Raw genomic sequence first — 17942 nt, forward strand, 5'->3', positions numbered from 1 at the left:
TTAATTTTACATAGTCGTTCACTCAGTTTTTAAAATTAAAGTTAATAAAAAAAATTGTATATAATTAATGTATAATCTATATATATTGACTTGAAAATAAATAGTTGCGGAAAGATCCGTTACTTTGTGCTCCAGTCTGACAACAATGAAACTGGGCCGGGCTTATATAATCAAGCCCATTAGCCCGTATCCCTCATTCGGATTTATTATTTAAGCCCATTAGCCCCACCCACCGAATCCCGGTGAAGAGAAGTAGAAATATATACATAGCTGTAATCTCAAAAGAGGAAAGAGCAGAGGCGAATTCGTGAGTTGCTTCTGTGGGTAATGATAGTTGATTCTGCACAAGCTATAAAGCGCCAGAAATTCACCGCCGTTGATCCAATGGAGTTGGAATCAGCTAAGGTATTCATTTTAATTTCATCTTTCTTCTGTTGTTTCAATAAAGATTCGCTTCTTGTGTCTTACGGTACGGGTTCGATTGAACTTCTTGTTTGTACCCTTTCCCCCTTTTTGTGTAATTGGGATACTGATTGGAGTATCCAGATCAGTACGCACGTTTTGGCTATTTTCTTGTTTTTCTTTCTTCAGAATCTTTTGGAAAGAAGTTTGTATAAAGAATTAGTCCAGTTAAAGCAATATTTCCAGTAAAAATCTGAACATAAGAAAGGCACCAGTTGTATCTACTACTTGTTAATCTTTAAACCCTAAATGCATTCCATTGTTTTAGAGTTGCTGTGTATGAGAATTATTGTTAGAAGATCAGTAGATGCATATTATGTGATCATTTGTCTATCTGTCTCTGGGTGCACACACATAACAATTAAAGTATGCCCTACTTTTCATTTTCTCTGGTATTATATTGAGCAAATCAAGCATACAAGTGTGAAATTCGGGCATGTGATTGTTGCACTTCTCTTTTGTTCTATATATGTAATACACCCCTTATTAAAAAAATATCAGACTAGTGAGACATTTAGCTATCTATGAGGCCCTAGATATATGGTCTCCAGGGTTGAAATTCAATGATTTTTTTTTGGAGTTCCAAGTATACTAAGTGTTTGAATACTTGGAAGGATTTTCAAATGTAGAGTCCCCGGTGGTTTCATTGCTGAAAATGAATAGGATTTCGAAGAGTCAACCTTGGTAGGGAAATAGACTACATTCCTCTATTCCTCCCTATCCTAGTTATGAAGGAACAGCCTGAAACAATGTGATAGTTAGAAGAGGAACAACTAATAGTTTAACTTCTTAACAATCAAAAAGACAGTAGAGATGTGTTTAGGCCATAAAACTTCCGAAATAAATTGTTAAGATACTAACTTGAGACATTGGTAATAGTCTGACTTGTGTCTAGTGGGAAAAAAGGGCAATTGGGTGCACCAAACATCTGCAGAGTTCAGGGGCTGGGCCTCTCCCCAAGGAGGTGTCAGTGGTTGATACCATGGCTTGAACCCGTGACATGTAGGTCAAATGGAGACAGCTTTACTGTTGCACCATGAATCCTCTTCATTTTACAGGAAAACAAAGTAAAATATTAAATTAAAAAATAAACTGCTCAGGGGGGAGAGCATAGATTAGCAGTTCCTTAAAATTATTGAACTTGTAGAAGCACCGTCCACAATGTGTTATAGTAAAATCTAACTTGCAGCTGTAAAGGTAAAGAATGATAAACAAATCCCACAATGTATTTACATTTTGTAAATACATTCGACTTTACTTCAGCTACATCCTCGTAAGCTAAAATCGTGGAAAGCTCTGTCTGTTACTCAAGCATGGAAATACTTTTTTTTGGGGGGTAGTGAATTGTAACTTTTTTGTTTTATTGGGTAAATTCAGGCGAAGCTTGCTGCTGCAAAAGAAAAGTTTGGACGTGAAATCCGTGTATTTGAAACAGCAACAGCTTCTTCAGCGCCTCCTGATGTTTCCTGCAATGGTACTTCCTACTTGATATAGACAGTATCACTAATACAACTTCCTAAACACGAGTCTATTATCTGTTTTTCATATATGCTCATTTTATTTTGCTGTGGCCCTTCCCAATCGTCTTCTGCAGTGTCAGAGGAGCCCGAAGACTTCTATGAGTTCACACCGGAGGATTATTATCGACTTTTGGGAACAAAAAAAGAAGGTCAGATACACTTGTTAGTGTAGACTTTCAGATTAAAAATGACTTCAAGTATTTGCTAAAGTGACATTTCTAGTTGACCTGACCTCTAACAGAATAATAAAGAAACATGTCAATTAGTTGTCTGTCGAGTTAATTGACAAATTACACTAAAACTCCAGACACTATTATTTTTCTTATTTTCTTGCAGTATATTCAGTCTCTTCCCCATTTTTACCTTCTTCAATGGTTCTTTCCTTTCCTTCTGACTGTTCTTGTTTATTATTATAGATCTGCGGAAAAGTATACAGGTGTTTGGTTATTTTATGATGCTGCTTATTCTAACTGGTATTGGGGAAAATTTTAACAGAGAAGCACTTGAAGACAAAGAAAATTCGTGAGGCAGAAGAAGCTGCACGCAGAGCAAGGATAACTAAGGTTTTCAGTCGATCCTTCCCTCCAGATGATCCTTTCACTTATATCAAGTCTGAATATTTTTGGTGTTAGATTTTGTAAATTAAGTTTTCATCATTATTGTTAAAGTCACGCTTGGAATCTGAACGTTCGTGTAGCTGAGCTGCTGAGGCTGAATGTGTCATCTTACTCAGGCAGTTCTTTAGTGCTTAAATAAGGCTCTAAAGCGTGCCCGTCCCTGTGGGCTCTATCTTGGAGAGGGCGCGGTAATAAACAATAAATGCAGCTGGCGAAATGATACATTAATGGCTTAGAAAATATTGTGAATAAATAATCAGTGATTATGAAGAGGAAATTTAAAATTTGCTGAAGAAAGCTAGGCAGAAAGATTTAATTGTAACTTAAAACTACTATTTATCTGAGTTGGATGTTGAAAATGAATTTCGAACTTAATTGACATGATTTTTGATCCATATGTTCACTCAATTGCAGTTTTTTCAAAATTTCTTTCCCCATACAACTTCTTGCCCTTGTACTGATTTTTCTTCATCATACACGTGTTTTCTGATTTCTTTCTTCATCTGCACCTTCCTTCGGGGCATTGCCTTTGATTTCAGCTTTGCGCTTAAAGCCCCAGGGGACCTTGACACTTCTCAATGCCTTTGCATTTGACATTATTGATTGTTATGTCACATGTCGGTCTGTGTTTTTCAGGCTGTAATTAGATTACGGTTTCCGGATAATTATATATTGGAGGCCACATTTCATCCATCAGAGACGATCCAGAGTTTACTTGACCTTCTTGTAAAAGTGATTGCTCACCCTGAACTGCCTTTCTATATCTGTAAGAGTATCCTAAACATTTGTTACATTTTACTTTTTCCTATATTGTACCCGCAAGAGCAGTTTATAATTATCGTGTTGCCGAAGATTTAATGCTTGTACGTCATTTCAGATACTACTCCTCCTAAGAAGCAAATAAAAGATGTATCTCAGGATTTCTATTCTGCTGGATTTATTCCTGGTGCTGTTGTCTATTTCTCTTACGATCTACCCAAAGGTTAGTGCAAACTGTTGACTGTCTGAATCCTCTGCTCTTTTGTAACTTTAATTTTTGAAACCTCTGTTATATATTTGGGCATTGAACCTGCAATGACTTGCATACTTAATATACTTCAGTGGTGATTTAATGATGTTGAATGTTTTTGGTGATCCTTCTAAGAAAACCTTGTGACAGGAAGGTGTGAGGGGCTAAAGTACCTTTAACTTAAGAGAATCTTTCTCCTTGATATGATGAATATACTTCTACTTAGTCCTTGCTCTTTTTACAGGGAAGGTTTGTATATTTGTTAATCAATAACTTGCTATGTCATATCTTTTCATCTCTGGAATCCTGAATCTCATATTGATTGCAACTGTCAGCCTGTAGATGCTCATGTCCATGCTCTTTTCGCATACTTATTTATGTCATTTCTTATCTGATGGATAAACATCCATGTGGGTACATGTATTAACCTATGAATATATGTAAGACACCACAAATTTTTGCTTTACCCGTGCACCAACAGGCACTTGTTGTGCTAGATAGTGGTTGTCCATTTGGAAATAGGAGGCTAGAGACTGATGTGTGCTCACATTCATTTTGCGATCAAGTAAACAACCCTTTGAGAGAGCAGCAAAAGAAGTTCCTTCCAACAATCTTTGTTTTTCATTTAACTTGTCTTTGGTCTTTAGGCTTTTAGCATGCCTTTTCATTTCCAAAAATTCTGTACACAATAAGCACATAAGGTCGCTATGCTTGGTCAAGCTTACATAAGCATTAAGTGCAAGAGCTAGCTCTTAGGTGGCGACAATTTTCTGAGAGGCTGAACTTGGTTTTTGAGCTTCCCTTGCGTCTTTATGCTGTTAGCATGCTTTCTTATTTCCAAAAATTTGTGTACACAATAAGCACATAAGGTCACTATGATTGGTTAAGCTACGCAAGCGTTTAAGTGCAAGAGCTAACTCAACGGCAACAATAATTTTCAAGAGGCTGAACTTGGTCTCTACCAAGACGACAGTTCATAGAAGCACAAGCTTTTGAGAGTGTCCAGGAATGTGAGGTGTGGCTCTACTATGACACTTAAATTAGATTCTATTTCCACATTATGGAGGGGATTCTCTTTTCGCCAAAATGGAGATTATTTTTGCTGGTTTTAGTGTACAGGAATAATGGAACAGGAGAAGTTTGTTGATCAGTAATAATGGTAGGTTGGAGTTGTTAGATGTAAATGGTTTTAGGTTGGGTGACAGTTGAGGTTATCTTCTCTCTTTCTTCTCCTTTTACTGGGGTTGTGGGAGGCATGCAGTATGTTGCATGGCTGGGATTTGTGCTCTTGAGGAACTCTAGAATCAAAGGTTTTAGTGTAATTTATAATTTTTTGTGTACTTTCCTCCTGCATGTCTACTCCATGGAGAAAGACAGCATGGTTTTAAGTAAACTTAATTTTCTTTCTTCATTTGTTCCTTTCTTATGATCAAGTCCACGGCATAGGTTCAGGTATAATTTCCATGTGGATACAGTCATTGTTTATGAATATCTCACTTTGAAGGATATGCCCAAAGTACCCATACCGGCAGTATCCACTGGCAGCTATCTACTGCTGAATGTTCTTCTGCTCTTTTTTTTTTGTTGTTGTGTATATATGCCCCAGTTTTAATGGATCTTCTGCTGGCCTTATTCTATTTTATTTTTTTTGAGTTCTTTTTTTCCGGTTATGCCCTCACCTGTCTCTTAGTTATGTAATTAGTAAAATTGATCATATGGGTGGCTCGTCTATTCTCAGGTGATGATGGTGCTGCAGCATCAGGATCCTATCTTCAAGAAGAGGTCATGTCTTTGCAAGGATTGGATTCTATGATAAAGAAGATGGAGCCTGGTGAACCTAGCAGAGATGAATCTCCGACAAGCAACCCCCCTGCTTCGGTACCAGATCAAAAGCCTGCTGCTGATAAGAAGAAAATTAAGCCGAAGTGGTTGAAACTGTAATATGGTTGATCTTAGGGTTATACTATACTCTAATCCGGTGTTATCTGTAATCTTTTGCTTGTTCTGTATGTAATCACTTGTCACTTTGCTTCAGAAGGATTGTCACTTGCTGGAGTTGTATGCCAAAATAGGAGGTTTGAACTTGGAAATATGTTGTTCCTCATTCAAATATAGATTGAAAATCAACTTTAGATAGTATGTCTTTTACTTGATCTGTCGATAACCAAATATAAGCTTTTTACAGTGCATTACTTCATACGTCTAGCAAGAAGGAATTAGAGAAATTAATCAACTGTTAGGTTCAAAGTCAAGTAATCATTCATAACTTTGTTGATAATTTGATATTAATTAGAAGGTAAAGCTGGTTTAGAATTTAGAAGACATTTCCAGTTTCAAAGTCAAGTGGTCTCCCCTTTGTTGACGATTTCTATTAAAAAGAAAATCTCCACAAAATCTCCTTAATCTATATAGTGTATGTGGAGAATTCCTCGGTCAAAAAATAAGCTGCCTCTGGGTGTGTTTGGTACCGAGGAAAATGTTTTCTTGGAAAACAAATTGGTTTCTAACTTATTTTTTTATGTTTGATTGGTAAGTATCAAATATTTTTCAAAAAATATTTTCTATCATTTGGTTAGTCAATAAAAATATTTTTTTAGAAAATATCTTTTATTTTTGGCTAGAGAGTAGAAAATATTTTTTTAAAAAATAGTTTCTGACATGAAAATCAATCCCAGTAATTGATTCGGGATCCGACCCCGACACTCGATTTGGAACCCAACTCGATTTTCAACCAAAGATTCGAATTTCAAATTTAGACTCGATCCCGACTTTCGAACTGAAATTTGACCACATCCGACTCCACACCTAACTTTCAAATAATTTAATTTTTTTAAAAAATAGTTTTTAATTTTTTTTGGGGAGTGGGGGCAGGGGGTCGTGGTAGGTATAGGGTGAAAAAAAAGATTGAAAATTTGAGATATTTTTTAAAAATAATTTTTTTTTGTGGGAGGGGAAGATGGGGTGGGGGATGGTAAGGGGTCGGGGCGGAGGTGGGGTAAAAAAATGAAATTTTTGAATTTTTGAAATATTTTTCAAAAAAATAGTTTTAAATTTTTTGGGGGGATAGGGTGGTCGGGGTAGAGATGGGGTAAAAAAAATGAAAATTTCAAAATGTGAAATATTTTTTTAAAATAAATTTTAAAATTTTAATTTTTTTTTCTGGAATGGGATCATGGTAGGAGTGGAGTAAGAAGAAAACATTGTAATTTGAAGTTTAAGAAAAGTTTTGGAAAATGTTTTCCTTAGTTTTTGGATACAACAACAACAACCCAGTGATATCCCACAACGTGGGTCTGCGGAGGGTAAAATATACTAAGACCTTACTCCTACCAAGCTAGGACGGCTGTTTCCGAGAGGTCTTCGGCTCAAAAGAAGCATAAAAAGAGGTCAGATATGGCTAAGAAGTTCAAAACGATATGGGAAAGCAAATAACAAATAACGAATAACGCAAATAACGAAAGCGACACATATAAAATAAAGTAATCAAAGTACATAAAGTAATAGAAAGATAATAACAGAAGTCAGAGCACAAGAAATTATAGTGCGCTAATGCGTCTACTAATACGGAAGAATAACGAGACTATGTACTAGCATTCTACCCTAATATGGGTCCTCCACACCCTCTTATCTAAGGTCATGTCCTCGGTAAGCTGTAACTGCGCCATGTCCTGTCTAATCACCTCTTCCCAATATTTCTTCGGGCTACCGCTACCTCTTCTGAAATCATTCATGGCGGACCTCTCACACCTCCGCACTAGGGCATCTGTGTCTCTCCTCTTCACATGCTCAAACCATCTTAGTCTCATTTTCCGCATCTTGTCTTCCACCGAGGTCACTCCTACCTTGTCCCGAATAGCCTCATTTCTAATCTTGTCGCTCCTGATATGCCTACACATCCATCTCAACATTCTCATCTCGGCAACTTTCATCTTCTGAACGTGAGAGACCTTAACTGGCCAACACTCCGCCCTATATAACATAGCCGGTCTAGCCACCACTTTGTAGAACTTGCCTTTAAATTGTGGTGACACCTTCTTGTCACATAGCACACCGGAAGCGAGCCTCCAGTTCATCCACCCTGTTCCAATACGGTGGGTGACATCATCGTCAATCTCACCGCTGCCTTGCATGATAGGCCCAAGGTACTTGAAACTACTTTTCTTTTGGATGACTTGGTCACTAAAAGACACTTTCCTTAAATTTAAGAAAAATAAATTGATTTAGAAAATATTTTTCAAAACATTTAAGCCAATCAAACATGAGAAAATTAAAAAACATTCATACCAAACACACCCTCTATCGTGCTCAATATGAGGAATTAAAGATTTGCTTCGACATTAAAATCAGATCTGTACTGACACAATGTCTTCAAATCTCCCCAATTATTTTATTGTAGGGCTAGAAAATGAGAGCTATATATTCAATCTTACAGACAAATGGGTGACCCAACGGTGACATCAATTATTATACTTCCTCTTTTTTAATGACAAAGTTAAAAAACATTTTAGTACATTTTACCTATTTTTATTTTAAGAGTATAATATTTTAAATTTTTCTTTAAATTCCATTAAATTAAAATTAAATAAATAATTTAAAATAAAAAAAAACTTTTTTATTAAAAATATATATTTTAAACTGTAGTAAAGAATTTATCGAAAAAAACTCCTAATTATACTCCATTTTGTTGTATTATCAAACAAAATGGAACACCATAGTGCCGACTTTAAATGTTCTTTTTAAAATTAATTATGTAATTGGAATAAAAGTCATAAACTGGTCTAGAGTGGTGTCGTACTGTTCTCAGTAAAATATCTTTTTAGTTTCTGTCAAACCTTGGAAACATCGAATGGTCTACCCACTCTGGACTCTCTCCGGTCTTGATTATCGCGTTTCAATCAATTGACACGTTTACTAATAGTAGTTGAGTAATTACAATAATTAATTTTGTTTACTGTTCCAAATTAGATGTGAAAAAATGTAAAACGGAGAATGGCGTTAAAAAAGTGGTTGGTCGGAAATTAAACGACTACGGCGGCTCCCTAAGTTCGTATGCAAGTCAAAGAAGGTGGTAGTAGGTGAAGGGCATTTCCATAATATTACCCCTAAAAAATCTTTACTAAAATCACCAAAAACATCGTTTTGCCTATTGCCTTTTTTTTTCCCACTCATAATTTCTTCAGGTTTGATCCAACCCCTTTTCTGTTTACTGCTTTCTCTCCTTTTCAATACCTAAAAGTTGGTTTCTTGTCGCTGTTCTGCTCACCTTTATGCGATCTTGTTAGTTTATTGGTTGCTTAATTTCGTTTAAAACTTGTTAATTTTATTGAATCTTTCGCTTTCTTGGTAGAGTAAAGTTAGCAAAGTTGATTACTTTATGCAGACTCCGTAAATCTTGTTAACTTCCCAATTTTCAGAATCTTTTATGTTAGTGATGGAATGAATACTGTTGTTTTAATCACTACTCACAGTGTTTGGTTTATTGATTATTGATTTATAGATCACAACTCACAAGTTTGGATTGAGTTCAAGCTGGTTGTGGGGGCTTAAGGATGGCGGCATCATGGTGCATTGAGAAAAGGGGTTCTGTTAGGAATGATTCATTTAGAGACAATGATAATTTACCTGAAACTGGGTGTCTTTCTAAAAAATCTTTACTAAAATCACCAAAAACATCGTTTTGCCTATTGCCTTTTTTTTTCCCACTCATAATTTCTTCAGGTTTGATCCAACCCCTTTTCTGTTTACTGCTTTCTCTCCTTTTCAATACCTAAAAGTTGGTTTCTTGTCGCTGTTCTGCTCACCTTTATGCGATCTTGTTAGTTTATTGGTTGCTTAATTTCGTTTAAAACTTGTTAATTTTATTGAATCTTTCGCTTTCTTGGTAGAGTAAAGTTAGCAAAGTTGATTACTTTATGCAGACTCCGTAAATCTTGTTAACTTCCCAATTTTCAGAATCTTTTATGTTAGTGATGGAATGAATACTGTTGTTTTAATCACTACTCACAGTGTTTGGTTTATTGATTATTGATTTATAGATCACAACTCACAAGTTTGGATTGAGTTCAAGCTGGTTGTGGGGGCTTAAGGATGGCGGCATCATGGTGCATTGAGAAAAGGGGTTCTGTTAGGAATGATTCATTTAGAGACAATGATAATTTACCTGAAACTGGGTGTCTTTCTATTATTGTTCTTGGTGCTTCTGGTGATCTTGCCAAGAAGAAAACTTTTCCTGCACTCTTCAACCTCTATCGGCAGGTGCAATTCACACCTCATTACTTTTGCTCCTAATTAGGTTGACATTTGGTGTTTGCTTTTTGTGGTAATCTGATTCCCCCTCCCCCCCTCCCTTGAAGTTCCTTCATCTCTTATGATAAAGCTATATCTATAACCTAATCATAAAAAATAATAATCTAACTAATCAAACCTAGTTATACTACTAGTTAAAAGTTTATGGAGTTCATTCGAGTAATAGGCTAACTCTGGCATTGGGCTGTGAATTCTCAGGGATTTCTGCAATCCAATGAAGTTCACATTTTTGGTTATGCAAGGACAAAAATTTCTGATGGTGACTTGAGAAACCGTATCCGTGGGTGAGTACCATATCTGTTTCATCTTCATGTCTCAAATTCATGATGAAATACTTTGTTGTTCGCGTTGTCTCTATTGATGTCAATTTCATCTTCATGTTTTTTTCCAAAAAGAAAACAAAAATACTCGTATATTCATCTTAGTTTACCATGCACCCCTGACTTTTCCCCAAAAAGAAGGATTTTTTCATTGTAGTTCACCTGCTTTCTGATTAGAGTACTCATCCTTTTTATTTTTCGCTCTACTTCTGTTCACATCTCTTGCAAACCTGGAAAGAGTGCCTGGGGCTTAACACCCTTCTTTGATTGCAGGTATCTTTCTCAGGGTAGAGAAAATGAAGAAGAAGTATCAGAGTTTCTGCAACTGGTGAGTCGAAAGCTTTTTCATGTTCTTTTCACCATTTAACTGATGTTCTATTAGCTTACTCGTCATTGCTCTTTCAGATTAAATACGTCAGTGGTTCTTATGATTCTGGGGAGGGCTTTTCGTTACTGGACAAGGCGATATCTGAGCACGAAATTTCAAAAAACAGCACAGAAGGATCATCCAGAAGACTCTTCTACTTTGCTCTTCCTCCGTCAGTATATCCTTCTGTTTGCAGAATGATAAAAAGTTATTGTATGAACAAATGTATGTATTTCTTCTTATAATGAGTACAACTTTACTGATTACTAATGCAATCCTCAATCTTTTGGTCTTTCATCAGTAGGCTTCAAAGACTACTTTAAACATTTCTGCATGGTTATATTAGATATATGCTACTGTCCAAGTGTGAACAAAAATTCCGAACCTTCATTTCTGGATGGCTTTGTTTTTTGTTTTTTTAAATTTTTTTGTCCCTTTTCAGCTTGAAGAATTGTCATACAAAATTAATGATAGGTAATACATTCTTTAAACAGGAAGATCAGAGTTGGTGCTATCGTCATCTATAATTTTGTAGTAGTAAAATGGAGTGAATAAACTTGACTTGTGCAAGAAAGAAAATTCTCCTTTTCAACGAATAAATAATTCATTTTTGGTGAAAATTGGTAAACCCTTGTATTAAGTTTCCATTAGTTTGTGATTTTTACAGTTTACAACTTGGATGTTCTGTTAAATTTTTACATTCTAATTTTGATTTTGAGAAAAAAGAATTGCCAGCATACTGCATCTTACGTAAGATGTCCTCAACTCACTATACTTGGTCAGATTGCGAGCGAATAAGTAGCTGTTTTTTATTTTTGCTTGCAATGTTTTTGGATACTCAACAGAAATTGTTAAAGATTTTCTTGCACTATTCCAGCTGATCTTGGTGGTTGGACGCGCATTGTTGTTGAGAAGCCCTTTGGCAAGGATTTAGCTTCAGCTGAGCAACTAAGTTCCCAGATTGGAGAACTATTTGACGAGTCCCAAATTTATCGCATTGACCATTATTTGGGGAAGGAGTTGGTTCAGAATTTGGTACTTCCCAAAATACACTATTTTGTTGAGTATGAGTTCACATGAGTATGTGCATTTATCTCATATTGTATGAAATCTACTGCAGTTGGTGCTGCGTTTTGCAAATCGCTTCTTTTTACCGCTCTGGAATCGTGACAACATTGATAATATACAGGTATATTTCTCCTTCTAAGATACATGGTGCAATACTAATTTCTTGCAATATATAACCTATAAAGAAAATTAATGGAGTAGGACGATCTTCCACCTTTAAGGTTATATCAATCAATACTTGAACACCTACTCTTACTGCTCTTCTCATCAGTATCATATTTGAAATTATTACAAATTAAAACAAGTTAGATACTCATATCACACTGATAATGAAAAGACGAAAGGTTCATCTGCCTACAATGTAGGACAGGAGGCCTTCCTCTAACTTCTAGGCATATAACGAGATATATCTGCACCACTTAAGTTGTCAGATTTGCTTAGTTTGTTACTCAAGGGTCAAGTTCTTGAACTATTCGGAACTACCTCCAATTACATGGCTCTCACTAATCCTAATGAGGGAATAATCTGTTATGTAGAGTGAACACCTTACCTGGTGGTTAAGTGTCTTGTTACCATCTGATGTATGGAGAAGACCAACATGCTGATCCAATACGATGGCTGAGATCATGAAGCAAAATCTCGGTAGTCAATATTAGATCAATGCTTAGATATGGATATCAGCTAACTTAACACATTAGTTTCCTGTTGCCCTTTCTGTTTCTCGCTCCATGTTTGCTTAGAGTGTTTTAGTTGTTATGTTCTTCTCTTCCAAATGGTCACTTTGTTTCTCCACTTTTGCAGATTGTCTTTAGAGAGGACTTTGGAACTGAAGGTCGTGGTGGATATTTTGATGAATATGGGTATGCATATGGGCTATGTCTCCTAGATGAACTTCCATTTTTTTGTCTGTGTGCCTTTTCTTATTATTGGATTTTGAAGATATTCTGTCTCCAATGTAATCCTTTGAAATATAATAAAATTGAGTGCTAGATGATTGATGACTAGAGTAGTTGTCGATTGCCTATGAGCTCAGGTTAGAGGGTAGAATGACCTGCTGGAGGCAGAAAGAGAACAAAATTCCACCATAATATGTCGAAGGATGATCTCAAAATTTAGCTAGTCACTTAATTGGCACACTGTTCATATGGGTTGTGTCATGACGTGGATTACGGAGATGTGCTACTTGTTCTTTTGGAGAGTGGCATTGAGTTTGAACAACAAAACCATCCAAATCTACGCTGTTGGGTACAGACTATTCACAGGTTCCTCTGGATTTTAGCAGGTTTACTGATTTTTAATGCCAGTGGAAAGTGATTCGGTATTACCAGAAAGAAGGCATATCCAACTTCCAGTTGAACTTGCTCTTCTTTTTTTTTCTTCTTGAAAACAGTGGCTTCTGCTCCCCTAACTTGAAGGATCAGATATAGTCTTAGCAGATGTTCCTAAATGAAGCCTAGAAATTTCCTTCTCTGTACTTCACTAAGCTGCATTTTGGAAATTCTTGTAATAATTAACCTTATCTTTTCATCCATTTTGCAGGATTATACGTGACATTATTCAGAACCATCTATTGCAGGTGACCTATAATTATTCTGACTTTAAAGCTAATAAGTGCTATCTACCTTTTTATTTTTATTTTGTACTCCTATAATATTGGCCTGAGATGAGTTTAAATGTAGTAACATGGTCGTTGAGGGTTCATATAGCAGACTCCAAACTTGTTTGGGATTGGGGCGTAGTAGTCGTTTTTGAATCATCATATCAATACCTTTGTTAGGTAGAAACTCAAAATGTGGGGTTTACTATACTTCACAGGTTCTCTCCTGGAAGCACATTACAACGAGCCAGTTCTTGATTATGTCTCAGGATTGTGGTAAAACCAATGCCTGCCCATATATTAAGATCTGGAAAATCCATCAACATATTAAACTTTTGATAGATACAACTATTTCCTTGCCCGTAGGAACTACGAGATCACCCCAAGGACGCCTTCGGCATCCAGGGGTCACGGACCGCCAGACAAAAAGGGACCACTAGCCTAGAGAATCAAATAGGGAATAGGCCCTAAGTTCACCCGCTTGCCCGAAGATGAAGGGGAATGTATTAATTCAAAACATCGGGGGTCGGGGTGGGGGTGCTGATTTTCTATTTCTTTAATCATTGAACAGTTGAACTCTGCACTATGCTTGGGTATGTTAATTCTTACCATTAGTGACCTTCCCAACTGCAGGTCCTTTGCCTTGTTGCCATGGAGAAGCCTGTTTCTCAGAAGCCCGAACACATCCGGGATGAGAAAGTTAAGGTATGTATCAGGTTAACACTGCAACAGACTCAATGTGATTGCTTGATTCTTTGTAGGATTAATAAGATAAGATAAATCACTGTTACTACACTTATCTCTTTCTTCTTTCCATCTGAGCATTAGTTAGCTGAATCTGAGGTCTACCAGGAACTAAAAATAAATATGGGAAAAATCAATACTCCATTCCACAGAATTGTGCAGGAATTAAAATAAATGACTTGAAGAATCAATACTCCATTATCACAGAATTGTGCGTGTTTGACTTATTTGTTTTCTTATCCATGCAGGTTCTTCAATCAATGCTTCCCATTAAAGATGAAGAAGTTGTTCTTGGACAATATGAAGGCTATAAGGATGACCCAACGGTTCCTGACAACTCAAATACTCCTACTTTTGCAACTATGGTTTTACGCATACACAATGAAAGATGGGAAGGTTAGATAAGAATTTCACAAGTTTAAAACTAGCATTTTAATGTTTGATCTCAGCCGTAGACTGCTTTTTTATCTGTTGTTTCAGAGATATACTTTGGCTACTCCTTTTTATCTGTATCTTGGGTATCTTATGTATATGTGGCTTACCTGCTGCAGGTGTTCCCTTTATAATGAAGGCTGGAAAAGCACTAAATTCAAGAAAGGCAGAAATACGAGTGCAGTTTAAGGATGTTCCTGGTGATATATTTAGATGTATGTGTCAGGATCTTTTTCTAAGGATACCATCATTTTTGTCCTTCTTTCTAATATTTTTCTTAGATGTTTGATTGTTAGCCATGTTACAAAGACTATCAAATTTCATCACTTATACTAGCAAATTGCATCACCACTAGCATGTATCAATTTACTTTAGCCAGAAACAGAGTTACTTCTGGTTGATATGTGGAGGATATCTCAAGAAGTGATGCAAACTTGGGTTACTGTTCTTTTTTTCATATAGTAATCACCTGCTCTTTGATTTCATTCGTGAAGCATGTCATTTGATTATGAGAGGTAGTTGAAACTTAAAAGATGAACTCTCTTCTGTTGACGATATATATGCATGAAAGTCGGAAGCTTTTCCACTTGAATAGTTCCTTCCAGTATTTCCACAAAGGGAGCTTATCTTAAAAAGTGTTTCTACAAAGGGCTGGAGCTCTAGGTTAGTCGTCAAGGAGGCTGCAAAGACAATAGTATCTCAAGCTCGGGATAGAACTTTGATGTTCATAGGTTAAATCGTAGTTGCTGCTTTTAATTCTACCAATTGAAGTTCAGCATTGCTAGGCCATTTAATACCATGATTTCATTTTTGGTTTTCGATCAATTCTTTATGCATTATATGAAACTTCACCTACTTGGTCATCTGTTCCCTTTATGACTTTATGCTGCGTATCCGATTTTCAGTCAAGTTCAATGATGGAAAAATACCTTTTGTGACATATTAAACAGGTCAAAAGCAGGGGAGAAACGAGTTTGTGATACGCCTCCAACCTAAAGAAGCCATGTACATGAAGCTTACAGTAAGAATGATTCTCTGCTACTTGTTCTGTTCAAGCTACTATAGTTTTATTATTCATCAAATAGTTTCTGAGCTGTCATGGCCATGAAGTGTTCAAATTACAATGTAAGATATATTGAGACCGAGAGGAGGAGCCACTATTTTGTTCATTATCTTAATTTAAGAGAATAGGGAGGTTCACCTATTTATTTATTTTTTATTCATTTCAAGAATAGAGAAGAAAAGGAATCCCTCTTCTGTTCATGCTCCTTGGTGACACATCTTTTGTTTCTCTTGTGCAGGTCAAGAAGCCTGGGCTTGAAATGTCAACCGTTCAAAGTGAATTAGACCTGTCATATGGGCATCGTTACCAAGGGGTTGCTATTCCAGAGGCTTATGAACGTCTGATTCTCGACACGTATGCTTCTCAGCCTTTGTGTATTTCCTTAGTTTTGACTTGTTTGGTTCTTGCATTACACATACTGACAGATAACATAGTGTGCTAACAATATTTTCTTATTTCACAGAATAAGAGGGGATCAGCAACATTTTGTGCGCAGGGATGAGCTCAAGGTATGTAGTGCATTTTCTTTTTTGGTATATATTGTACCCGTTGCATAAACACGATTGGTGATATCTCTTATTCTGTTAAATATAGGCGGCTTGGGAGATTTTTACCCCTCTTTTGCATAGAATTGACAATGGAGAGGTGAAGCCAATTTCATACAAGCCAGGCAGCAGAGGCCCTGCTGAAGCAGATGAGTTGTTGCGAAATGCCGGTTACGTTCAAACTCACGGCTATATATGGATCCCTCCCACACTATAAGTTTGCAAAATTATTGCAGATGAGTGTTACCTTGTCACTTTTGCCATGTAGTATCCTGCCTATGTGCAAACTCATCGAGAAGTAACAAATAATCGGTGTATCACAAATATATTTGCATGTAATAATCTCATCTTTTTTAAGCTAATAAATGAGAGTATCTGAATATTCCTTGGGTTTTTCCTAATAGTGAATAAAGACCCCCCCCCCCCCCTTAAAACAAGTTAAGTGTTCATGACACATTATACATCTAAACGTACTCGTGTAGCCTAGCGATATTAAACTAAAAATGTGAAGTGAGGATTCATATTACTAACTCTAACTAGTTTGGTATAGAGACATAGTCGTTCTAATAGGTTGATAACAATAATTCTTTTGAATCCTAAAAATTGGACATAATGGATTTAAATGGCTCATATAGTTGACAGAATTGTAATTTGGTACTAAAACGTAGTTAATGAACATAGTGTGTAAACGGTATCATAATAAGCAGCATTCTGTCACCTTTTCAACTCTCTAAAGACAGTGACCATTACGCTAAATGGTCCAAGAGGCGTAAGGAATCCATATTTGTTTTCAAGACCATTTGTCAGTTTCATTTCCATCCCTTTTTCTCCAAAAGTAGTTTTGTGAACTACTCCATTAAGAAAGCATGTGTTGTGAGTGGTAGAATTGTCAAGGAAAGAACATCTTGGAAGCCAAGTTTTTACCCCACATGTCACTAGTGTAGAGAATGAATATTCCATTATTTTTTTTTTAAAAAAAGATCTTTTATGATAACTTTGATCTTCTTCTTACCATAGATTCCCTAGGCATCAATTCCTAAAAGAAAATAAAAGTATTCCTGAGTCAATAACTTTGAACGTGTTTGGTATATTTCTCTTGTTTTTTATTATTTTGTAGCATGTCAATTGTCAAAAAAATTACCCTTCCGACATAAAACAAGGCCTTATATTAAATTGGTATGTGAATTACACGGAGATGTGATAATGACGAATATAAGAGATAATTAGTGTAAAATTACCAACTAAATTGTTAATGCCAATGTCTTTGAGAAGAAAATAATTATCATATTGGTCCCCTACAACATATATAATATATTTAGGTGATAGAATAGCATACACCTTTACAAATAATTTGAAATGGATGAGAAAACGACTAAATAGAAAATTTGTTTAGAGAGAAAGGTGAATGAGACATGATTGGATCTTTTCTTAGATGTATAAAAAACTTCTTCGCCAAGAAATTGCCCCCTTTTAATAATCAAACTAATCATTTTTTTTAGTAATTTTTTCAAGTTCAATTTCAAATCTTCAGTCGTATAACTTAATAAGCGCCACTTTAGAACCATCCAACAACCAAAATAACTAAATTATGTTTAATTGAAATCATAATTGTGAAAATGTTACTTTGGAAGCAATTCAAGTAATTGGATTATTTATGGAGTAAAAATTCAATATTTAAGCGATCAAGGAAACAACCTTCAATTGAAAACTTCAAGTGTCATCGATTCTCCCGAGAGGTCACAATTGCCGCGAGCAAAGATATTAATGACGAGGAAGGCTTTTTTGTTATGCTACTAATACTTGCTCTGCTATTCTGCCCAAGCCTGGCTGAGGAAGAGTTACGGGGCGTAAAACAAAAAAATACGCCGATAAGGCATACTATGTGTAATGAT

The 17942-nt window shown here is 36.0% G+C and overlaps 2 protein-coding genes across 6 annotated transcripts; both read left to right on the plus strand.

Moving 5' to 3' along the window:
* The first annotated feature begins 243 nt into the window (after positions 1-243).
* Positions 244-5740, plus strand: LOC129874084 (plant UBX domain-containing protein 1). Its single transcript, XM_055949309.1, has 7 exons — positions 244-405; positions 1840-1936; positions 2057-2131; positions 2478-2545; positions 3236-3365; positions 3477-3581; positions 5347-5740. Exons 1-7 carry the CDS (start codon positions 328-330, stop codon positions 5547-5549), a joined length of 756 nt encoding a protein of 251 aa, XP_055805284.1. The 5' UTR covers positions 244-327; the 3' UTR covers positions 5550-5740.
* Positions 5741-8507: 2767 nt separating this feature from the next.
* Positions 8508-16432, plus strand: LOC129872032 (glucose-6-phosphate 1-dehydrogenase, cytoplasmic isoform). 5 transcript variants are annotated; one of them, XM_055946877.1, is made up of 17 exons: positions 8508-8528; positions 9106-9326; positions 9644-9863; positions 10113-10198; positions 10508-10562; positions 10640-10826; positions 11479-11636; positions 11722-11790; positions 12471-12529; positions 13209-13245; positions 13900-13971; positions 14259-14406; positions 14562-14657; positions 15393-15463; positions 15744-15859; positions 15969-16014; positions 16100-16432. In XM_055946877.1, exons 3-17 carry the CDS (start codon positions 9696-9698, stop codon positions 16265-16267), a joined length of 1536 nt encoding a protein of 511 aa, XP_055802852.1. In that variant the 5' UTR covers positions 8508-8528; positions 9106-9326; positions 9644-9695; the 3' UTR covers positions 16268-16432. The 5 variants fall into 5 exon arrangements, with proteins under 5 accessions (XP_055802852.1, XP_055802849.1, XP_055802851.1 ...); XM_055946874.1 differs by lacking the exon at positions 8508-8528 and adding an exon at positions 8553-8788; XM_055946876.1 differs by lacking the exon at positions 8508-8528 and adding an exon at positions 8553-8683.
* Positions 16433-17942: the final 1510 nt, after the last annotated feature.

The sequence above is a fragment of the Solanum dulcamara genome, chromosome 11 (genome assembly GCF_947179165.1).
Source record: "Solanum dulcamara chromosome 11, daSolDulc1.2, whole genome shotgun sequence".
Classification (NCBI taxonomy): Eukaryota; Viridiplantae; Streptophyta; class Magnoliopsida; order Solanales; family Solanaceae; genus Solanum; species Solanum dulcamara.

Bases quoted from the DNA above. Each gene is read 5' to 3' on its own strand.
- LOC129874084 (XM_055949309.1), top strand. From the start codon at position 328: ATGATAGTTGATTCTGCACAAGCTATAAAGCGCCAGAAATTCACCGCC. The intron at 1,937-2,056 runs GTACTTCCTACT...CGTCTTCTGCAG, and splicing joins TCCTGATGTTTCCTGCAATG to TGTCAGAGGAGCCCGAAGAC. The intron at 2,546-3,235 runs GTTTTCAGTCGA...TGTGTTTTTCAG, and splicing joins GCAGAGCAAGGATAACTAAG to GCTGTAATTAGATTACGGTT.
- LOC129872032 (XM_055946877.1), top strand. From the start codon at position 9,696: ATGGCGGCATCATGGTGCATTGAGAAAAGGGGTTCTGTTAGGAATGAT. The intron at 12,530-13,208 runs GTATGCATATGG...TCCATTTTGCAG, and splicing joins GGATATTTTGATGAATATGG to GATTATACGTGACATTATTC. The intron at 13,972-14,258 runs GTATGTATCAGG...TTATCCATGCAG, and splicing joins TCCGGGATGAGAAAGTTAAG to GTTCTTCAATCAATGCTTCC.